General features: G+C 39.2%; 1 protein-coding gene across 8 annotated transcripts in view; it reads right to left on the reverse strand.

Moving 5' to 3' along the window:
• Positions 1–20,891, reverse strand: part of Cdin1 (CDAN1 interacting nuclease 1) — a 213,756-nt gene that overhangs the window by 109,444 nt on the left and 83,421 nt on the right. For all 8 annotated transcript variants that reach the window (XM_027422252.2, XM_027422249.2, XM_027422251.2 and 5 more), the window contains 3 exons: positions 10,357–10,436; positions 9,960–10,009; positions 4,367–4,434 (listed from right to left, as the gene is read on the reverse strand). In XM_027422252.2, coding sequence (XP_027278053.1) covers positions 4,367–4,434; positions 9,960–10,009; positions 10,357–10,436 — 198 coding nt within the window. The remainder of the gene's footprint in view (positions 1–4,366; positions 4,435–9,959; positions 10,010–10,356; positions 10,437–20,891) is intronic.

The following is a 20,891-nucleotide window of genomic DNA, read 5'->3' on the forward strand; positions in this document are numbered from 1 at the left end:
CCCACAAATACTCAGTCCTAGGGTGCTTGGCTAAGTCCTACGTCATTGAAACTACTCAGCTAATAGCTACAAGACAAAGAAATTCAAGACAGAACTAAGGCTGGAAAAATGGTACTTAATTTTCTTTTCTATTGGTGAGAAGTAGAGGTCAGAGAAAATACAATGGGTGGAAATTCTACAACAGAATAAAATGTTTCAAGGGAAGTCATAAGCTCTACTTTAGAAAGAATTAATATTTAAACAATAAGCAATAAGAAAAACTGTTTTGTAAAAGTAGTCTAGAATAGAAGTGGAGGAAGGGAGGGGTAGAGGGAGAAGGAGAAATTATTTCTGCCTATTAAGGAATCAGAATGAGGCAAACATTTATAATGTCTGCAACAACATTCAAGGACCAGAAACACAAGCAAGAAAGAATATGCTTGGATTAGCAGTGTTTATATACTGGTATTTTCCCCATACTTCCTTTAGAAAGACCATCTATTTAAATTTTCCTGGCGCAATACCTAGCAGCTAATGAATCACCGAGAAGGTATTTATATTTATAAAGTAAAAGAACAGTAATTCATATAAGATTTAGATTTTTGAGTTTTAACTATAAACAAACATTGACAGGTTCATGCTACATTAGAAAACTTAGAAAGCATAGAATAAATTAACAGGTTGATGAGAAAAACCTCATCAGAATCCTTGAAACAGAACTGAAGTTATTGCATGGACTTGTCTAAACTTACTCCTGTTTCTTTATTTTTAATACCAGTTAGGTATCTTCTTAGAGTATTGTCAGGTAGCTATTCCTCTGAATTGAAACATTTGTCCCCCAGGGAGGAGACACCTTCTTGAGACTCACAAAGCTAACAAAACCTACAAGGCTCACCAAGTTGCAAGACAAAGCTGCTCCTCCAGCTTATAAAAACAGTGGGCAACAGAGACTCCCTTCAGTGGAACTGACTGCATGTTGTACAGTGAGCTCCATCATGGAGCTTTGGAAATCATAGTGGGGTGAACTTTTCTGTGATACAGCTGCCTCTGAGTCAAAGATGCTTGCAAGGAGCTCCAATAAACTCACTGGCTCACTGCTTCAAGCATGACTTGGGTGGAACCTCTTCTGTGTGTCACTGATGACATGTCTTGTGTGATCAATGTTTGCTTTCAAGTCACACCAAGCAAAGGCACACAATTGAGCTGATGCTCAAGCAGGGGCCAGAATCTAAGATGAATTGGGAGGAAGGCAGTCACAAGTCTCTGCAATGGGTGATAAAACTGTGTCTGATGTCTGAAGGTGATTCTGAAATGGTTACCCTTCTCCATGTGGTATGGGACGGTGGCTTCTCTCCTAGAGTGGGATGTCCACGCTCCCGGAAATGAGTGATGAGACATGCAACCATACTGAAGCCATCTTAGAGGCCAGTGGCCTCAGGGGGGAATCCTACAGTATCTTTCTTCCTCTATGTCCTATAGTGTGACATACTTCCTTGATGAATAGGGTCTCTTATGAGTATAGGGATGCTCCCTAAATGTCTGGTAAACTTAACAATATATTGCAATTGCTGGAAGTAGCACAAATAGACGAGGGTCATAAGCAGGGCTGTTGCCTGGGTGTTGGTTTGGGCTATAAAATGCAATGGAGTCTCAGCTGTTTATTTAGAAAGAACCTGCCCATGGAAAAGAATTACAATGAGAAAACATATAGGTGCAAAACTGAAAGATGGGATGGATGCAGAGCAAAAAAGTAGAAATTAGAACAAGCTTTTCCTGGTATCTAACATGGAAAACCATAGGAAGAGTAAGATAGGGAAAGGATGCCCAATAAAAAGGGAAAGCATGAGACAGAAGACTCCCCTCGGTGCCAAGCTTTACCACAGAGGACAAGAAAATGCCCAGTTCAGCATGCAGAAGGTCTAGTACAGCAAATTATTACAAGCAAAGAACATTCTGCTTCTGAACTGCTCAGGATGTGAAAGCTTTTAAACAAGTAATGGAGGAGTCACCCACAGCTTGGTTCATAACGCTGCGGGAATGGGACTGGATGGCATCCACCTGAATGCTGGGACAGCATAAGACACTGAACGACACAATAACCATGCCTCCTTGAGACTAGCTGCATGAGCCAAGGAAGTGAGAAAATCAAGGCTGGCTCCTGTGAGACACCTGGTATTATCAGTTGAGGTCCCCTGAGTTTCAGGGGCTGGAGGACATCAAAGTTAGGACTTTAAGGCCCAGGAGGCTAAAGAAACTTACTAAGCTAGTGAAATTGCAAGATCCACAAGGTCAAGGTCATGAACACAGTAAACAATTGCTTTATGGTTTCCATGCTCCATTATTACATGGACATCCTTCCAGACCTCATTTCTAATGATGAAGAGATGTTAAAAAAAAATAACTTTGTACAGTAAGATTCTCTATTGGGTCACTTAGGAATGCAGACTTAGGGGGATTTTGGAAAGTCATACTAAGAGGAGGACGATTCCTCACAGTGTGACCACGGGTTGTATGGGAAACTCCACGATGAAGCTTTTGTGAGTTTTCACTCGCACTGCGATGGGAGTCTTTTGTGATGCAGCTGCCTTTGAGCCAGCCATGCTCTTGTAGGCAACCCCAAAAAACCTAAAGGGTCACTGATTATAACTTGATTGGAAATGTTGGCTTGTAGTCAGTTCCATACCTAGGGTGAACAGATATTTGTTATTTCCTCTGAGAAAACTCACACAACAGGTATGTTTCCATCAAATTATTCCCTGTATATCCCAGAGCATAAAGGAGTATGTGGGACCCAGCAAATTCAATATTTCACTCTATCTGTACACTTATACTATTGAAAACAATTATTTGACCATATTCCAGTACTGGTAATTGTCAGGTGAAGTGCGTCTATTCCAGTTACCTAAGATTCTAGACCTAAATTGAGCTCACATCTAAACTCTGTGCTCTTTCTTCCAGTTGGAGTCTGCTAGTCCTCAGGGAGGAAGCATTCAGAAATTAGGCTAGACAAAGAGGTGGGTCCGAGGGGGCCTGACTGTCCATAGACAGATGGTGATACAGAATAACAACAATCACAGAAAAGACAACCACTTAGCTGGTGACTTAAAACAAAAATTAGACTTGGCTGCGTCCACATTAACCTGCAGCCAAAGAATTGGTGGATCACACACTTGATAATATTCTCAGAATGCTATCGTACTGAAACACACGTTAGAGTGCCCCATGGGCATCCATTATAACTATATTATAACAGCTCCGAGCTGTTAACTATTTTATTTAGCATTATGCATTTTTAAAAGCAAATTGATTCCCACACTAACATTATTTTCATAGGCTCTACAATTCCATTGCCCCTCATATGAAAATACTTGGCTGTTTCTACTGTCAAAATTTAGTAACTGGAGACCATTTTCCTAATTTATCATTTTTCTTGATCCCTAATTAAGAATATTTGTGATCTCTCTCAGCTTAAGGCACCAACAGTCTTGCAACACATCCTACTCCAGTGGAGTAGAAACACTGGGTAGTATGGAAAGATTTAGTTTAGGTTTTATGGATTTGACTTTCCTTGGCTGATCTGTTGTCCATTTTACAGTAAAATAAAGTCATGGAATATATTTTGCTTTTTTTGTTTGTCCTTAAAATTAAACTACAAAGGTTCTTCTGTGTCTGCATGAAGCTGCTTACTGGCATGACTGGTGTAGATCTTTTGTTAGTTATCACAGATACAACAGAGGAGAGAAACTGATGCTTCGTTGGGTGCTTTATGGTTGCCATACTCCATTGTTATATGGACATCCTTCCAGATTTTATTTTTAATGCTGAAGAGATGTTGAAAAAAAACATTGTACAGTAATCTCTACTGGATCACTTATAAATCCAGACTTAGGGGGATTTTGAAAATTCATACTAATCTATGATACAATTAATATTTGGCATGAAAATAATAAGAGCTTAATATTTTGCTTTTTAATAACAGGACTTTCCTATATGAGAAGAGAAACATACCTAACCCGAATTTTTCTAAGTATTCTCTTTAATACATAAAGCATTTTATAGACAATATTTCTTTGTTTCTCTCTCTCATAAGGTTTAGATTATGGTTAATATCTCATGACACCAAAAGTAATACTGCAACAGATATTAAAGCATTTTTTCAGCCACTTATTCTATAAAATATTAATTGCAAGCCTGTGCATGTGCTGTCTATATAGGGGACTGGGTAAGACAGTTTCTGCTCAGGTCTAAATCAATAAAAGATAACATGCAGAGCATCAATCATCATCTTCTCTCCCTTCAGTACATACTACCTGCGGGTGAAGATTTTAACAGTATCTTTAAGTACCTGTGATGACACTACAAGCCAGAAGACTTGAGCAACACTTACCTAGGAAGGACAGGTTTTTCTTCAGAAGCAAGTCTCTCAGCAGGACTTCATGCTCATAGCCAATAGCACTAGACATTTCAGTTAAGGACGCAACACACAAAGCAGGGCTGAACAATCAGGAAAATTTCAGTTCCAAGTCTTTATGTTGAGATGAGATGGAGAATAGTGGTAATTACACAAAAGACATACTAAGACGCTCTCACCTCTGAGGAAGGAAAAATTTTTTTAATTTAAATTCTTTAATTACCACTCATATTTACATATCTATCCCCCCATTCCCTCACCCTCCCATCCTCCCATGTTTTCCCCCCCTAACTCCATCCCCTAACTCCTCCCCAGGGATAGTGAGGCCCTCCACCAGGGACCTTCAAAGTCTGTCATATTGTCTGGGGGAGGGCCTAGGCCCTCCTTGCTGTGTCTTTGCTGCAATAGTATCCCTCCATGGGGAATGGACTCCCAAAGTTCATTTGTGCTCTAGGGTTAAAGACTGGCTCCACTGTTAGAGGTCCCATAGACTGTTTTGGCCTCCTAGCTGGCACCCACATTCAGAGGGCCTGGTTCGATCCACTGCTGTTTCCCCAGCTTTATGACTAGGGTTTCCATGCTCTCAGTAAGTCAGATCAACTGTTTCTGTGGGTTTCTCTAGCACCATCTTGGCTCCTTTGTTCATCCTTCCTCCCTCTCCACAACTGGATTCCAAAGTATGGTTCAGTGCTTAGCTGTGGGTTCCTGTTTCTGCTTCAAACAGCTGCTGGATGAAGGCTCTAGGAATGGTAACCAAGGTAGGCACCAATCTCATTATAGGGGAAGGGGATCAATGGCATTTTCTCCACCACTGCTTGGATTCTTAGTTGGGGTCATCCCTGTGGATCCCCTAACATGTTCCCTGTGCCAGACCTCTCTCCGAACCTATACTGGCTCCCTCTATCAAGGCATCTTCTTTCTTGCCCTCCTCCATTCCTCCCCTGTCTCAGTCCTCTTGTTCTCCTCCTCCCTCCCCTTCTTCCCTTCCTACCTCCAGAGGAAGGAAATTTCTATACACACTCTTCCCTCATTTAAGTAAGCCAGCAGAATTTTTCTGTAACACATACAATTTGGCAAACAATGATTTATAAATCACTGAATTTAATTTCTTTTAAAAAGAGGGGTTCCACTTAAAATATTAATTTGTATTTAAAAAAAGCAGCCCTCAAATTCAATTTAGTATATATTAACGAAACACTAAGTACAAGAAAGAGCAGTAACTAACCAGTCTTTGCCCTAACGGTTTCCAATCTTAGAGTCCTAGAAACCTGGGAGAGCCATTTGCCAGTCATCAGCTCTTGCTTCACTTCCAGGGGTAGAAAGGCTAGTGACTGTGTGTGTGTGTGTGTGTGTGTGTGTGTGTGTGTGTGTGTGTGTGTGTGTGTGTGTACGCGCGCGCACGCGCGCATGCACACTCACGTGCACGCACACTTCATTTTTAAGCACATAAACAAATACAAATGCACATGAACAGATGTGCACAGGAACATGTAAACCGTTCCAATGCTTTCTCCATGACAGACATCCTCAAGTGATTTAAGTATGTGATTCCCCTCCTCACAAGTATAAAAAGGTTTGTTTCAGTAGACAGGGAAAGGAAATCATAGAAGAAACCGCACAAAACCAGCTAATGTATGGGAAAGTCAAAGATGAGGGTTCAGGGTACAACATAGTGGTATAGTGTTTGCCTAGCACTCTTGTTAACCTCTAGCAATGAAGAAAAACAAGTAAAGCCAGGAAAGAGCTCTCTATCCAAGGCCCATGTTTGATCACACACCTTTTCCAAAAGCATCAGAATTATGCAACACTGGCTACTACTCAATGCTTCCTAAGGACCACATATGCTTCATGCTAAATCTTTAAGGATTCAGCTAAATGCATAGCCTAAGGCTTTATGCTAAACACCCTGAGATGTTACTTGAATCTTCACAACAACTTCAAGAGTAGATAATTTTAGTCCCATTTTCTCAGTCATGTAAAGGAAAATTCAGAAATGCTGAGGACTGTGCTCCAGGTCCAGTGGCTCATAAATACTGAAGCCAGTGTCAGACCTTTGAAGTTTGCTTTCTTCTGAAGGAAAGAGACCATACTAAGTCTCAAAAAATGTTACACTATTCCGGTCCTTCACTCCACTTTGAAGGCATTAAGTAGAAGCAGTCAGTAGCTGGGGATCACTTCCTTCCGTGTCCACCCCACCAAACCCCACAATATCAACATGGGTGTAGCACTCCTTGACTTACCAGAGACGGTTATCCTGATCATGCATTGCAAGCATCCAACTTAAAGACAACTTATATATCACTAGCAAAAAAACAACAACAACAAATCCTAGAAAATTATCCTGCCCTTTCTCAATGGGTTACAGGTGACTGTCCTTTAAATCACCTAATTCAAGAAACAGTCACTTTTGTCCATGATCAAAATAAGGCTGAAGTCACTATTACTGCCCTACCCTGTTTTGTTTTTGTTTCTCTTCCAATGCACATGACTGCGCTTATTTCATTTTTAACTAGATATAAACAAAAAATTTAAATCATAGAATTTCACACATTTTCTGAGTCCATTGAAGACATTTGATGGATAAGTCTCAATGGTCTCTCATTACTAGGGTATTCCACATTTTCAAACTAAATTATTTACTTCTTTCCACATAAATGTGCTCTCACTTTTATTGTTGTAAATTATTTACATCTAAAATGTTGATTCATGAAACTGAGGTTACTGATGGTACAGAAATGAAACCCACAGCCCCTGATGCTTCCTGCGTCATCATCTCCCCTTGCTTCTCTCTTCAGACCTTTATCTAATAGCCGTGGCCTAGAGTGCCACTTAGGAAAGTTGAAGTGGCTGCTTTTTTCATGGAGTTTGCTTGGTGGATATGAGATGGAGAGGCAAAGATATGGGGGACTTCAACGAAGACACATACTATACAAAATAAATAAATAAATAAATAAATAAATAAACAAACAAATAAATACAGCAGGCACCAAAAGAAAAATAAGCACCCTGACAAGACATCCTCTTTACCATTGTGCTTGGTGTGCCATTTTAGTAAGTGACCAATTTACTTTAGTCTCTGAACATGAATTCCTACATATAACATTTTCATAATAGAGTAAGGAGGTTTTGCATCTATTCCATTTACCAAATGTGTGCTTTCTTTGTAAGAAACTGATGTACTTCAGTGAGGATAAGCAAGGGAAACAAACAGTACCAAAATTATCAGGACCACACAGAAGAGCATTTGTCACTTACAAAGGAAACTAATAATTTCATTCAGTGTGAAATAAAATGATTACTGTTGATCAGTCTAGGAAACATCTTTGCAAACTTATTCACACCACTATAGAAATGACACCACTTCAATGCAAAGATACAATCAGTCTCCCTAGACACTCTCCAGCCTGTTTTACTTCATATAGATACTGCAATCACCAATTTTACATTTTGGAAAGATATAATTCTTGATTATGCTTTGTTTGATATAGACATAAAAATGCAAGGTCTATAAAATAAAGTTTATAAAATTTTTACTGGTAATAAGCATAATGGAACTGAAAAGTTAGAATCTAGTCATTGATTACAATTTATACACATTCATCATTATATTTATCAGTTGAAATTATATAGTCCATTAAATCCTACCGACAATACACAGCCATAAGAGAACATGAATGACTGCAAAAAAATATATATATACAAGGAAAATATTCCAGACAGAATTTATAATGCTCCATAAGCAGAAACACTTAGACACTGTCTATAAGGATACCTATTATTGATGTATGGTAGTGACCATGGGGCAAAACTTGTAAATAACCTCACAAGCCATTTTCTTTGCCAGCAATACAGCAATCTAGTTTCCCGTAAGCGTCTCAACTATTACTGAAAAATAGCCTCCTGGCATTTACAAAGCAGTTGACTTCATACTTTAGTCCATGCATATATAATTACAGAGTTATATTTAAAATCAATATGCAATCCTTCAAAAGACATTATGCTTTTAAAACCTTAACTTTAAATTGATTTTTAACTATTTTATGTGCTTTGAAATTAGCATGTAATTCAGCCCTAGACACTCTGAGATGGTGTCAATTGTTATATAAATGTGCTGAAGTTTATCACTGAGGCGCTCCTACAACTTTTAACACCTCCATTAAATTCACACCAAAAATAGAAGCATAGTTACACTTTAGTCTAATTAAAAAAAAAAAAAGCCAGCTTTTGACAATATCACGATTTGGTTCATTTTAGTTAGGGGACCAGATCAGAGAATGCATCTTGCTATGTCCTAGTTACTCAATACTCTTGCAAGAGGGGTCTCTATTCAAAGATTATGCCACAATGTTAACTGTCTCTTTAGGAAAGAAAGGAATTTTTTTTTCTCAAAAAATTTGAGCCAGGTGTGACAATACACACTCATAATCCCAACACAATGGGACTGTGCAATGGAGGCAGGTGGATTGGGAGTATAAAGCCAGTCTGGACAACATAGCAAAACCATGCCTCAAAAATGTCTTTCGAACCGTCTCTAAGCCTTCGTGAAACTAGAAAAATGTAAGTAAATATACACACGCATAAACATATATATGCATATGTAGATATGCACACACATATATGCACACATGTGAATATGAATACACACATACATGAATGGATATGCACACACATATATGTACATGTGTAGAAATACACACACACATACTCAGCTGCAAGAGAATCCAACAAAAATTCTGACTGGTGATCACTGAATCACAGCCGGCCTCTGTGACATTCCTGCTACCAAAATCTAGCCCAGGAAGGCTGTGTTTTAAATAATTTCTACTAAAGATGATGACTATTGTTATCAAAATTCTCATTGTCATGACATTTTGTTTATTAATAAGCTCTACTAAAATTGTTGCCATTCACCCAACCTTATTTTAAGAAGTAAGTATTGACTCCTAATGAATTTCAGTGGCTTTAATAACAAATGAATGGATATCTGCTGTCACAGCCTTAAAGTTGGTCCCAAGGGAAAAATTAGCAGGGTTTCTCAAAAAATGTTTCTTAGGGATCCAAATGACAGTTCAGATTGAAATCAGTATTTAAGCAAGGAGAGTCTAGTGCCCTTTAAAATATGGTGGTCTCTGGTGGCATTTTAATAACATCAACCTTTAACTCCAGGTTCAAAATTTATTCTAGAACACTCAACTGAATTTGACTCATTTTAAATGGAACTTTGTTATATTTTTAAAAGTGGCCACTGGGCTGGTTAGATACATTCCAAGACAGTGTGTTACCTGCCTAATGACTCTGCACCTTTCAACTCATTGAAAACCAAGCAGTTTGAAATAAGCATGCGGACGTACATCTGCTGAACTGACATCTTCCTGTGGCCTAGCTGATCTTTCCTAAGCTGGAGAAGAGAATGGACTGCAGTGACCCTCCAGCTGATTGAATGTAAAATAGGACAGTATGAAATGTGTTTTGTGAAGCAGAACTTTATGTCAGGTTAAAGCTAGACACATCTCCTCCACTGAGTCTAAGCTCGTCAATTGTGCACCTAAAATTTTATGGGGAAGGATACTGCTTGATGCAGTCCACTAGCGGTCCATAACAGCAGTCGTTCACGATGCACTGCGGACACATAACAGAAGGGTTATAGGCTGGGGGGACTACAAACCCCACCACGGTAAACATTCTAAAGCAGTCATTACTTCCTCCCCTCCATCACCACCCAAAAGAAAGCTATCAAAAGGCTATTCAGATTTAATCACAGAAAACAAAAATTGCATGCCTTTTATTTACTATAAAAGCAAGCTATTAAAAAGTAAAATGCTCTCCTTGAAAATATTGCATTGCCATTTATGGTGCGCCCTGACCTCAGTGATAGTTTATGATGACAGTAATTAAATGAGGTTTAAAATCCTCTACTCGGCTAGGCAGATAACAGCATCGCCACTGAAAACAGCTGTGATTAATACCTGATAGACCTGGTTGGCTAGAACTCCATCTGGAATCTGAGAAGGGTCCCGTAGCATATTATTTATAACAGACTTGGAGGCTGTAGAAGGAAAGAGATGAACTATTAGCAGAAAGTCAACACACTTTTAATATGACACAAGAAGCGACGTATACAAAGGTACATATAGACCATGAAAAGAAAAACAGTACTGGTACTGATCATTTCCCGGAGATTTTCATCTAAGAGAAGCTCTTAATTAGATCATTTTTTGCCAAGTATTTGTAAGCTACATTGCCAGATTTGACAGTGACCTGATTTTTTCCAAGGTAAATTAACAAGTGTAGACCTAAAGCATATGTCTATTTGCAGACTAATCAGCTTTGGAAAAGCCAACTTTGGGAAAAGAAAAACCCAACAGCAATAACCAGAAAAGAATAACTTTTACAGGTAGAGATCTTATTCCCAAGCAACTGTATGTGTACAAGTTATCTAGGGCAGGCCAGACTCACAGGCTTCACTAATGCCAATAAAAACATCTCTCAATACTAAATCTGTCCAAAATAATTCCCATCAACTGCCACCAGTTGTTATGTCCATTTCACAGGTGAGGAACACAGGTAAGACAGGCTTATAACTGTGGGAATCTGAAATGGGGAAAAAGTGTGTGTGTGTGTGTGTGTGTGTGTGTGTGTGTGTGTGTGTGTGTGTACTGTTGTGTTCTTGTATCCATTATTTGCAGGACCCCTGATGGAGGCCATATTCTATGGATGCTCAATTTCCTTATAAGATACACTAAAATATTAGTATATAATGTATCCCACAATCTGCCATATGCTCTGTCTTTAGATTGCTTGTAATCTAACTCAATACAAATGGCATGTAAACCATTGTTATACTGTCTTTAATGAGTAAGAAACATCTGTATATGTTGAATACAGACACAATTTTCTCCCTTGCATTTCCTATCAGTAGTTGGTAGAGCCTTCTGGGTGGAACTTATGAGTATAGAGAGTCTATCATTTGGGGAGGGCAGGGTGGATAGGAAATAGATATGGTTTATATGTAAATAAATTTTCCACCCCAAATATGTCTCATCCCCCTGTAAACTAGTCTGAAATCCCAGGGACTACCACATTAGAAGAAAGGCAGAATGGAAAGCATCAAGAGATGGGTGTATGTGAGGTACAAAGCTGTGAAAGCCGTGGAGAACATCCTGGTCCTGCTTTTCTCCTGGTGCAAATCAATTCTGTCTTAGGGAATGAACCATGCAGAGACTGTTTGAATGTCTCTTGCACTATTATCTAGTTAAGAAAGTTAGTAAATGTCATAGCTGTGTGCCATTTTAGTACTTGGATAATTTTAAATTTAGTTTTATTATCATGTTCTCTATCAACTTCAGTGTCCTTGGGACACTGACAGATACAAGATATGATAGTAAACACTGTGGAAAGAAAGAAGACAGCATCCTTAGTATAGAACTGATTTAAAAAATCATTTTAATTATTATCTATGCTACTTACATGACTGTATGCTATAGCATCACTGATACATGTGACAGAAATTTGCAAACACATGTTTGCACTAATGGGGAGAGCCCGTATGGAGTCTCCAAAGAGTATCACCAAGCTTTCTTTTCCAATCCTGTCTTGCAACCAGTTCTGCAACCTAGCAAACAGTGTGGCCCCTTGCATTCAGGGACTTCATCTGTAAGAAGTGATGCTATTATTTGAGTTGACTACTCTAAGGAGTTCTCATGTGAGTCTCTTGAGAAAACAGCTGCCACATCATTTTGTTAAATTTCAAGTAGTAGTCTGAACCAAATGAGACTTAAGACATTGGCTGGGTTTTATAAACTTGGGCTATACTCAATTATTTTTTGACAGAAATTACCATGGATAAGTGGTATGGATCCTGAGAATATGAAACAGTAACCCATCACCTTACTTAGGAACAGATGATGTGGGAACAGGACTAAGGAGACAACAATGTGCCTGGTGAACCTGCCCACTTTCCCTAGCATAATTCTAAAACCTAGCCAGATGGTGAAGATCAAAGCAGTTGTTCACATGTGTGGTCGCCTTCTCTGAGAATACCTCCTTTGGTCTGCCACTCATTTGCAGATGCTAATGGCACATACATCTTTCTATGTTACCCAGGGAAACAGGAGCCTTCTCTGTGCACACCTGGTCATAAGGTGCAAAGGTGTTACAATGTAAATTCATTCCCATGTGAAGAAAACATTATTTATAGGCAAGTGTGACCCAAAGTGCTAGCCAGTGGAAAATTACTGACCTCCTAACAAATTACATGCAAATCCACTGTTTAAATAATTTTTAAAAGCTCTTTTTCAATACGAGAGTCAATGTCCCAAGACCTGAGAAATGTAGGTCATTTATTTTGAGGGGGAAAACAGAAAATGTCAAAAAAGAAAGTAATGCTTTTAATTTTATCATAACAGAAACCCTTGAATGGTGTGCTTCTTAGGATTCAGTACTATGGTCAATAAACTTTTTTTCAAAACATCACTTGAGGGTTGGGGAGATAGATGGCTTAGTGGTTTCAGTGCTTGCCATGCAGGTCTGAGGACCAGAGTTTGAATCCTCAGAATCCATGTAAATGTCAAGAGTGAATATGGTGGCCTTGTTGTACAGTGCTCAGAAGGCAGAGTGAAGTTGCTAACAAGAGTAGCCAAGCCATATGGGTGAACTCTGGGTTTGCTTAAGAGACCCTGTGAACGAAGAGGACGAACAACTGAGGATGATCTTCAAAATCAACTTTGGGCTTCCACAGGTGTGTGTGTGTGTGCACATGTGCGTGCTCCTGCACAGTACACACATGCACACACACACTCACTCTCTCTCTCTCTCTCTCTCTCTCTCTCTCTCTCTCTCTCACACACACACACACACACACACACACACACACACACACACACACACACACACGAAAAAGCCACTTTAATATGTTGAAGAAAACATTACAAAACAAAGAACAAAATGAAGAATAAAACAAAGAAAGTTAGTTATTTTTCATTAAACTGTAAAACCTGAAAATTGATGTGTACTAATCTAGGCTGGGCATCCCTATGGTTTAGGGAACACTGTGGAAGAGGGGGTGGAAACACTCTAAGAGTTAGAGAAACAGGGTGCCTGCTGTGACATAGTGCCTTCTACACATGACAAGGATGCTGTACCCATGACACTTCATCAATGTGGCTGTCTAAAGAAGACCTACATAACAGCCACACATGTCAATATGGATCAGTGAAATTTCATGAGGACCTAGATGAAGAGTTCCAGGCAGTCAATGACTGTTGAGTGAGAAAGAAGCTGTTTTCTCCAGTGATGAGCCCCTTGATAGGTTTTCTGAGTTCTAAACACATGTACATAAGAGCAGCACTAACTGGGCCCAGTGTGGGCCTCCAGATTTTTTGACTATGGAGATAGAAAGCCTGTTCTCCCTTCCTGACACTTTGCACTGCAGCAGGGACATGATTTCACCTTTCTAGAAAGAAGGCACAAAATAAGAATTCAGGTCATTTGGAGTCATGTCCATAAGAACAACAGAGGGCAGGCACTGGATAAAGCATGTCACAAGAGATGGCAGCAATGTTTTGACTGAGGCAGAATGCTTAAGATTGTGAATGTGTTCGCTATACAAAGCTTGTAAGATAGGGAATGTATAAAATCAGCATAATGAATACTCATGCAGTAGCTGGGTGCTTTGACCCCTGTATTTATGTCTACTTCATGTACTTTAGTATTAATTTGTATAAACGTTTCTGTTACTCACATTTGGACTTCTCTCTACTATCTTACTTTTTATGTTCTGTCGCTCATTCTTTCTCTTCTCTTTGTCAACTAAGTTTTACTCATTTTTTTTTTTAATCAAGTTATGTCTTTGAAAGCAACATGTTCTGGACCTATTCCTTTTGTCATCCTCTCAAAGAAGTATCTAATCTTTGACATTCTACATGTAAGAAATAAGATGGTACCATCAGCCTTCTCCACCGGGTCTAAGAGTTGAACTAATCTCTGAGAAAAGAGATATGAATTCAGAGCTCAGCTTGACCTTTCACCTATTTAACAGAATAATGATATTAGATTCACACCTGAGTATGTGAGCTCCTCAACCATGAGGTTTTGCTAGGATTTTCAGTATCAGATATGTGTTCCCTCCTGTAGAGTAGGGCTTAAATCCAACCAGAAAGTGGTTGGTTACCACTGTAACATTCATGCCACTATTGCACCCATGAGCCTATCTTTCCAAGCTTATCATTATGATAGTTCACAGAGTTTACAATGGCATAGGTTAAGACCCTTGGTGACCTCTTCTCCCCAGCAGCCTATATAGCACCTTCCAGTACTATGAAAGCTAGCCATAGGGGAAGAAACTTGCTGGTTAGTACCAACTTGAATCTTTCATGTCCCGTGACCAATGTAATTATTTTCCCTTAAGAGTTCCCATCTACACACACACACACACACACACACACAGAGAGAGAGAGAGAGAGAGAGAGAGAGAGAGAGAGAGAGAGAGCACACTTAGTTGTTTTCCATTTTTAGAGGAAAGTAGAGTGGTAGAGGAAAGTGCTCTACAGCTGTGCTATATCCCTAGTACTTTCTATTTTTTCAAACATTTGATTCTTAATTCTTCAGTTTTATCAACCATTTGTCAATTTGTTTTTCAGCCGTAGTTTGGGTTCTCTGCTGTAAACATCAAGTTTGTATTCAAATCCACCAATGTGCTAATCTCTTCCTAATCTTTCTCTTTCTCTGATATACCACAACCAAATGGTGTATATTGTAAGCTAGGGTTCCCGTAAGAAACTAAATAATTTTCTGGTCTTTTTCATGATTTAATCTATATGCAGATGTTCAATTCCAGCTCTGGTGACCTTTGGTTACCCTGTCTGTGAAAGAAAGTAAAATGGGCAGACAGGAGAGTTGGAAAGGTTAAATAAAATGACACCATAAAGTACTTCCACTGACTGAAACTTGGGCTTTTATGGTGCTTACATGCTGGCTCCACTATGGTTAGATGGTGTGGCCTGCCTTCCACTTGCATGACATCAGGCACAGTATTACTGTCTATTGTGGAATGAGTCAAAAAAGAAAGACTTCACACACATCAAGAGTGTGATCCTAAAGTAGATAGTGCCATGGCCATAGACACAGCCAAGTGAATTTGCTCAAAAGCAAAAACTAGCAATGCCAGGCTAGCCTTTAAATCAGACAAACAGATATGTGTGTTCTCTCTCTCTCTCTCTCTCTCTCTCTCTCTCTCTCTCTCTCTCTCTCTCTCTCTCTCTCTCGGCCTAAGTACACAGTTCACTATCAAATCTGTCCCAGGAAATAACTGTGAGAGTATCTTCTATTCTTCTATTTGTGTGTGTATTTGGTTGACGTGTTCTCAATGGGCTTGGCCATGTTAACATAAAGTTTATTCACAGCCATGTAGAAAAGGATTTCTTTTCTCTCTCCAGCTAAGAGCATATATGCAACCAAAGAGGACACAGACCGCATACTCACATTAATAGTGCTTGTTTCCCCTGAAGCCAGCTACCAGGAGAAGTAGATGAACTGATTATGCTCTGAAAACCCCTCAAGGTCCTACCCACAGCCAACAGTGGCTTTTGCTAGATTACACTGGGATCCCTAATCTAAGTTCACAAAGAAGTTTGTGCATGGTGGGCAAAACAGCATAGCCTGACTGTATAATGGACAGTGGTAACCACATAGAAGAGAGGATGAGTGACAGAAGCACAAAGGATGAAAGAGATGACTATTTGGAACTCAAGTTAATGTACAGTTGAAGCTGTGGTAATGGAGCCTATTTGGCTACCCTTGAGGAACCACAATGTTGTAAGACTCCCGTGATGCACCAGGTGTTGCTCCTTTGTGTAAGGCTCTAGCAGAGACTCAGCTCCAAGACAAGAAAGGCTATATGCCAGCCAGTACTTAATTTTTGATTCAAAGTTGGTTTAAGGCCCTTGGATATCAAGATTAGGGAGCTCTCAAGCTACATCTCAAATAAGGGATCATCCTGTCAATGTCTTTCCTGGAAAACTATAATTTTGCTGGAGGCCTTAGAAGCTACTCATCTTTATGTCTGGGGATGTTTTTCTAAGTTTCAGGCTTTTGCCCATTGGTTTCCTCACTAATGGAGGATGTTCTTGTGTATGTTGTGAATATGTTTCTCTTATTGGTTGATGAATAAAGGTGTTTTGGCCAATGGACAGGCAGGATTTAGCCAGGCCAGAAATCCAAACCGGGATGGCGAAAGGCAGTAGATGGAATCAAAGAGATGCCATGTAGCTACTGGGAAGGTAAGATGCCCTGGGCATCCTCCAGTAAGATAAGACCATGTGGAAATACATAGATTAGTAGTTATGGGTTAATAATTAAGAGAGAGCTAGCCAATAAGAAGCCTGAGCAATAGGCCAAACAGTTTATAATTAATATAAGCCTCTGTGTGTTTATTTAGAACCAATGCCTGCAGGACCAGGTGGGGCAGAAACTGCCATCCACATGTGGCACCCAATGTGGGGCTCGAATCCACAACCCTGTAATTAAGACCCCCATGCTCTACCGACTGGGAAAAAGTAATGCAGAGAGTGAGTTGCTAGGGAGACGCCATGTAGCTGCCAAGGAAGAAATAGGCTTGGGCATCACTGGTAAGCCAAGACCATGTAGAGATAAACCGATTAATAGAAATGGATTAATAATTAAGAGAGAGAGAGTGAATAAAAAGCCTGAGCCATTGGCCAAACAGCTTATAATATAAGCCTCTGTGTGTTTGTTTATTTGTGACTAAACTGCTGTTGGACCAGGCAGGACAGAAACTTCTGTCTGGACCTCACTATCTACAAGTGATGCCTAATGCAGTTGAATATCATCTGACAACTGAATCCTACAGGACAAATTAAATTTCTACCTAGTAGGTAATCAAGTAAGAAACTTAAAAGTTGTTAAATATAAAAGCAACATGCAAGGAAAAGAAGCAGACATCTCCAAAGAATGACTGATCCTAGTGATCAGACCCTTGTCTCTGGCAACTTGCAGCTTCATTGTGTATCATCAATTTGAGTCCACCAAATATGCCAACTGCTATTATTTAAGCATCTGGTTAAGCCATGATTTTTATCTAATTCCTCCCCAAACTCCTACACACAGACTCCAAAACTACAATTTTTTTCTCATCTTCCCCTTGGCTCAAACTTTGAAACCCAGGTCAATTTCTACCTCCTCTGTTCAAGCCATTCTTGTTTTGATAACCTGCATGTCTCCTCCATATCTTAGAATGGAAAGGACAACTCCTATTGACTACCAATCTTTTGGCAATTGTTTGTTACTTTGTCAACTGTTCCAAAGAAATTGATCAAAAGGCTATAATTTAAAATCATGCCACACTTTAAAAAAATTATAAGAAAATGGAATATTTAGACAACAGTAGATGTTACTTCTGTCTTTAAATATCTAAGTACTCATGGTGGTTAACTTTCTCAACTTGACAAAATTTCAAATCACCTAAAAGACAAATCATTGGACATGTCTGTGAGGAAATTTCTGGTTGGCTTAATTGAGGTGAGAAACTCTGCCCGAAATATCGATGGTACCATGCCATGTGCTGAGATCCCAAACTGAACAAGAAGGAGAAAGTAAACTGAGCATCCACCTTTGTCTCTGGCTCAGAACTATAGATAGCAATAACCTCATATTCCTGCTGCCAAGATGTCTCTGCCATGATGGGCAGCAGTAACCCATGACCCAAATTGACATTTCTTCCTCTCTTAAGCTGCTTTTGTCAGGTATTATGTTACAACAATGAGAAAATAACTAATACAGGGTTTTATGCGTAGGAAGAATTAGTGTCCTTATAGGTTCCCAGATGATAAGGAAAAGTCTCTCAAGTTTCTTGCTACTTATGAAGCCACAAGTCTTCAGGATTTTAAGCTCAGCATTATATAGTTCTAAATCCCTGAATTTGATGTTTAATTTATTCACTTTAGAAACTTAAAATGTTTAAAATTTTTGACAATTTCATACATGCATGTAATCCATTCTATCTGCTCTTTCCTCCGAGCCTCTCATATCTCCCTTCTGCTTCTATTAACCACACCCCTACACTCCCTTTCTTAGATTCATGACTTTTAGTTTTGTTTTGTGACCCATTCAGTGTGACCAGAGCCAGCTGTGTTACCACTGAATGAGGACTAATATTTGGAGCCTGCGGCAGTGAGAGGGTGGGGTATGGACACAACTGAAAGGAATGAGTTTTCTTCTGGTCTGTATCAGTAGCACATAATTCAGCAGTAAGGTGTATGGCCCCATTCCTTCCTCCATCCATGTCTGTCAATGGATTCATTTCTGTCGGCAAGCACAGCTTCTGAGAGTTCCTGATAGTCCCATAGTCCCAGTGTAAAGAAGCACAGCTGCAGTGAGTTCCTGATAGTCTTGTAGACCCAGTGTAGCCAAGCTCATGTGCAGTGAGTTCCTGACTGTAATGACTGTGTCTTGCTCAGAGGATGGGACTTTGTAGCTCCTTTCTCCTGGCTCTATTCTTCTGCCCCCTCCTCCTCAGTGTTCCCAAGCCTGACAGAGCAGTATAAATGCTTTATTTGGGACTGAGCCCTCATCTGTCACTTATTCTCTTCATGCAGCCCTGAGTCTCTCCATTCATCATCATCCACTGGAAAGAGACTCCTCTGATTAAGAGTAGAATCTGTCAATACATATAAACATAAATATTTACAAGGTAATGACTTTATGTCAATTAAGCTAAATGATAGTCAGTTCCCCCCCTAGGGCCTATGATCTTCCTTGTCATGTGTCCTTTATTTTGTTCTGTTTTTATTGATTTATTCTCTTTATTTTTTTTGTTCTATTCATTCATTCATTTTTAGACAGAAAGTGTACAGTACTGCGCATATATTCCCTGCTCTGTAGTGGGCTCAGAGAGCAGTTGGTTAGACACAGACCAATAATGCCACTATTGCATAAATAGGCACTTCTTGCTTGATAAGTTGATGTCACTGTTATAGAGTTCATGACTGGGTTAGATCATTGATGTCTTTTCTCCCCCATCAGCTTACATACCATCGCCTAGGATGACAAATATAAATCTGAATTCCTGAATTCATCTAGGAACCATCCCCCCAACTTTTTGAGACAAGGTTTCAGGCGTGCCTGGAACTCGCTACATACCCCAGGATGGTCTTGAACTTGCAGTGATACTCCTACTTCATTCACCCAAGTGCCAAGATCCTATGTATTAGCCACCATGCCCAGTTAAGTAAATGTTTCTTAACCTTAAATATTTTTGAACTACATTTATTCATTTAATAGGGGGGGCATAAATGTCATAGTTTGTCTGTGGAAGTCAGAGGTCAACTTCTGAGAATGAGTTCTTCCCCTCCATGATGTGGATCATAAGGGTCAAATTCAAGTTACTACACTAGGTAGCAAGCTCCTTTACACACAAACATACACACAAAAGGACCTACCATCTAAGAATAATTTTATAATTGTTTTTTTCTCAATTGGCCTGCTCAGCCATACCTCTTATGCAACTTTTTAAGATTATATTTTAATTACATTTCTCCTTTCCTTTTCCTCCCTCCAAAGTCTCTCATATAACCCTCTCTGCTCTCCTACAAACTCGTGGCCTCTTTTTTCCATCAATTATTATTGCATACATATATGTATTGGTATTTGCATATAAATATATATCCCTAAATATAAACTGTTGAGTCCATATGTTATTTATATGTGTTTTCAGAACTGACCATGTGCAATTATAATGCCACAGGTATGTGCATCTGATTATGCTACACCACTATGGAGATGGCAGGAGTAACATGGGTTACAAAAGAATTGCCTGTATCAGAGTACTTGACATGCTTTTTAAAAACAGAAGTATATCTCTCAGGTGCAACAAGATAACAACTCAGTCCCTTGATGAGTGAATAAATAAACACACTGCCAAATGAAAAAGAAGGCTACTCCAAAATCCAGTGTTACTTGTAGTTCCTATTATCAGGGTGATTTTTCTTAATAGCCAAGTACAGTTAACTTCACTTATGGTTTTTCTTATTATGAATGAACAGGCTAAAAAATTCATTTAGGGGAAACAGAATAAGATGAAATACAATACAATGTATCTTAGAAAAGTGTTGAAAACATATTAGCATGTGTACCCACAAAAGAAGGTGTTTATCTCTGACATAGCATGTGAATGACTTTACTAGCATATAGTATAACTTCTTTTCAAACAATTATCTATCATTTTATACTATTTTATATTTATGCAAAAATGGTCTATCTTTTAAAATGGAATTATAAATTTCCATTTTGAAATATAAATGGAGCTGGTGAGATGACTTGGGCAGTAACACTCCAACCTTTACCATTTAGATTTGATACCTGGGAATCACATGGTAAAAGCCAAGAATCAACTCCTGAAAATTGTCCTCAAACCCACATATGCTCATGTAGAGACACACACACACACACACACACACACACACACACACACACACACACACACACCACA

The sequence above is a fragment of the Cricetulus griseus genome, chromosome 6 (genome assembly GCF_003668045.3).
Source record: "Cricetulus griseus strain 17A/GY chromosome 6, alternate assembly CriGri-PICRH-1.0, whole genome shotgun sequence".
In the NCBI taxonomy this organism is placed as follows: domain Eukaryota; kingdom Metazoa; phylum Chordata; class Mammalia; order Rodentia; family Cricetidae; genus Cricetulus; species Cricetulus griseus.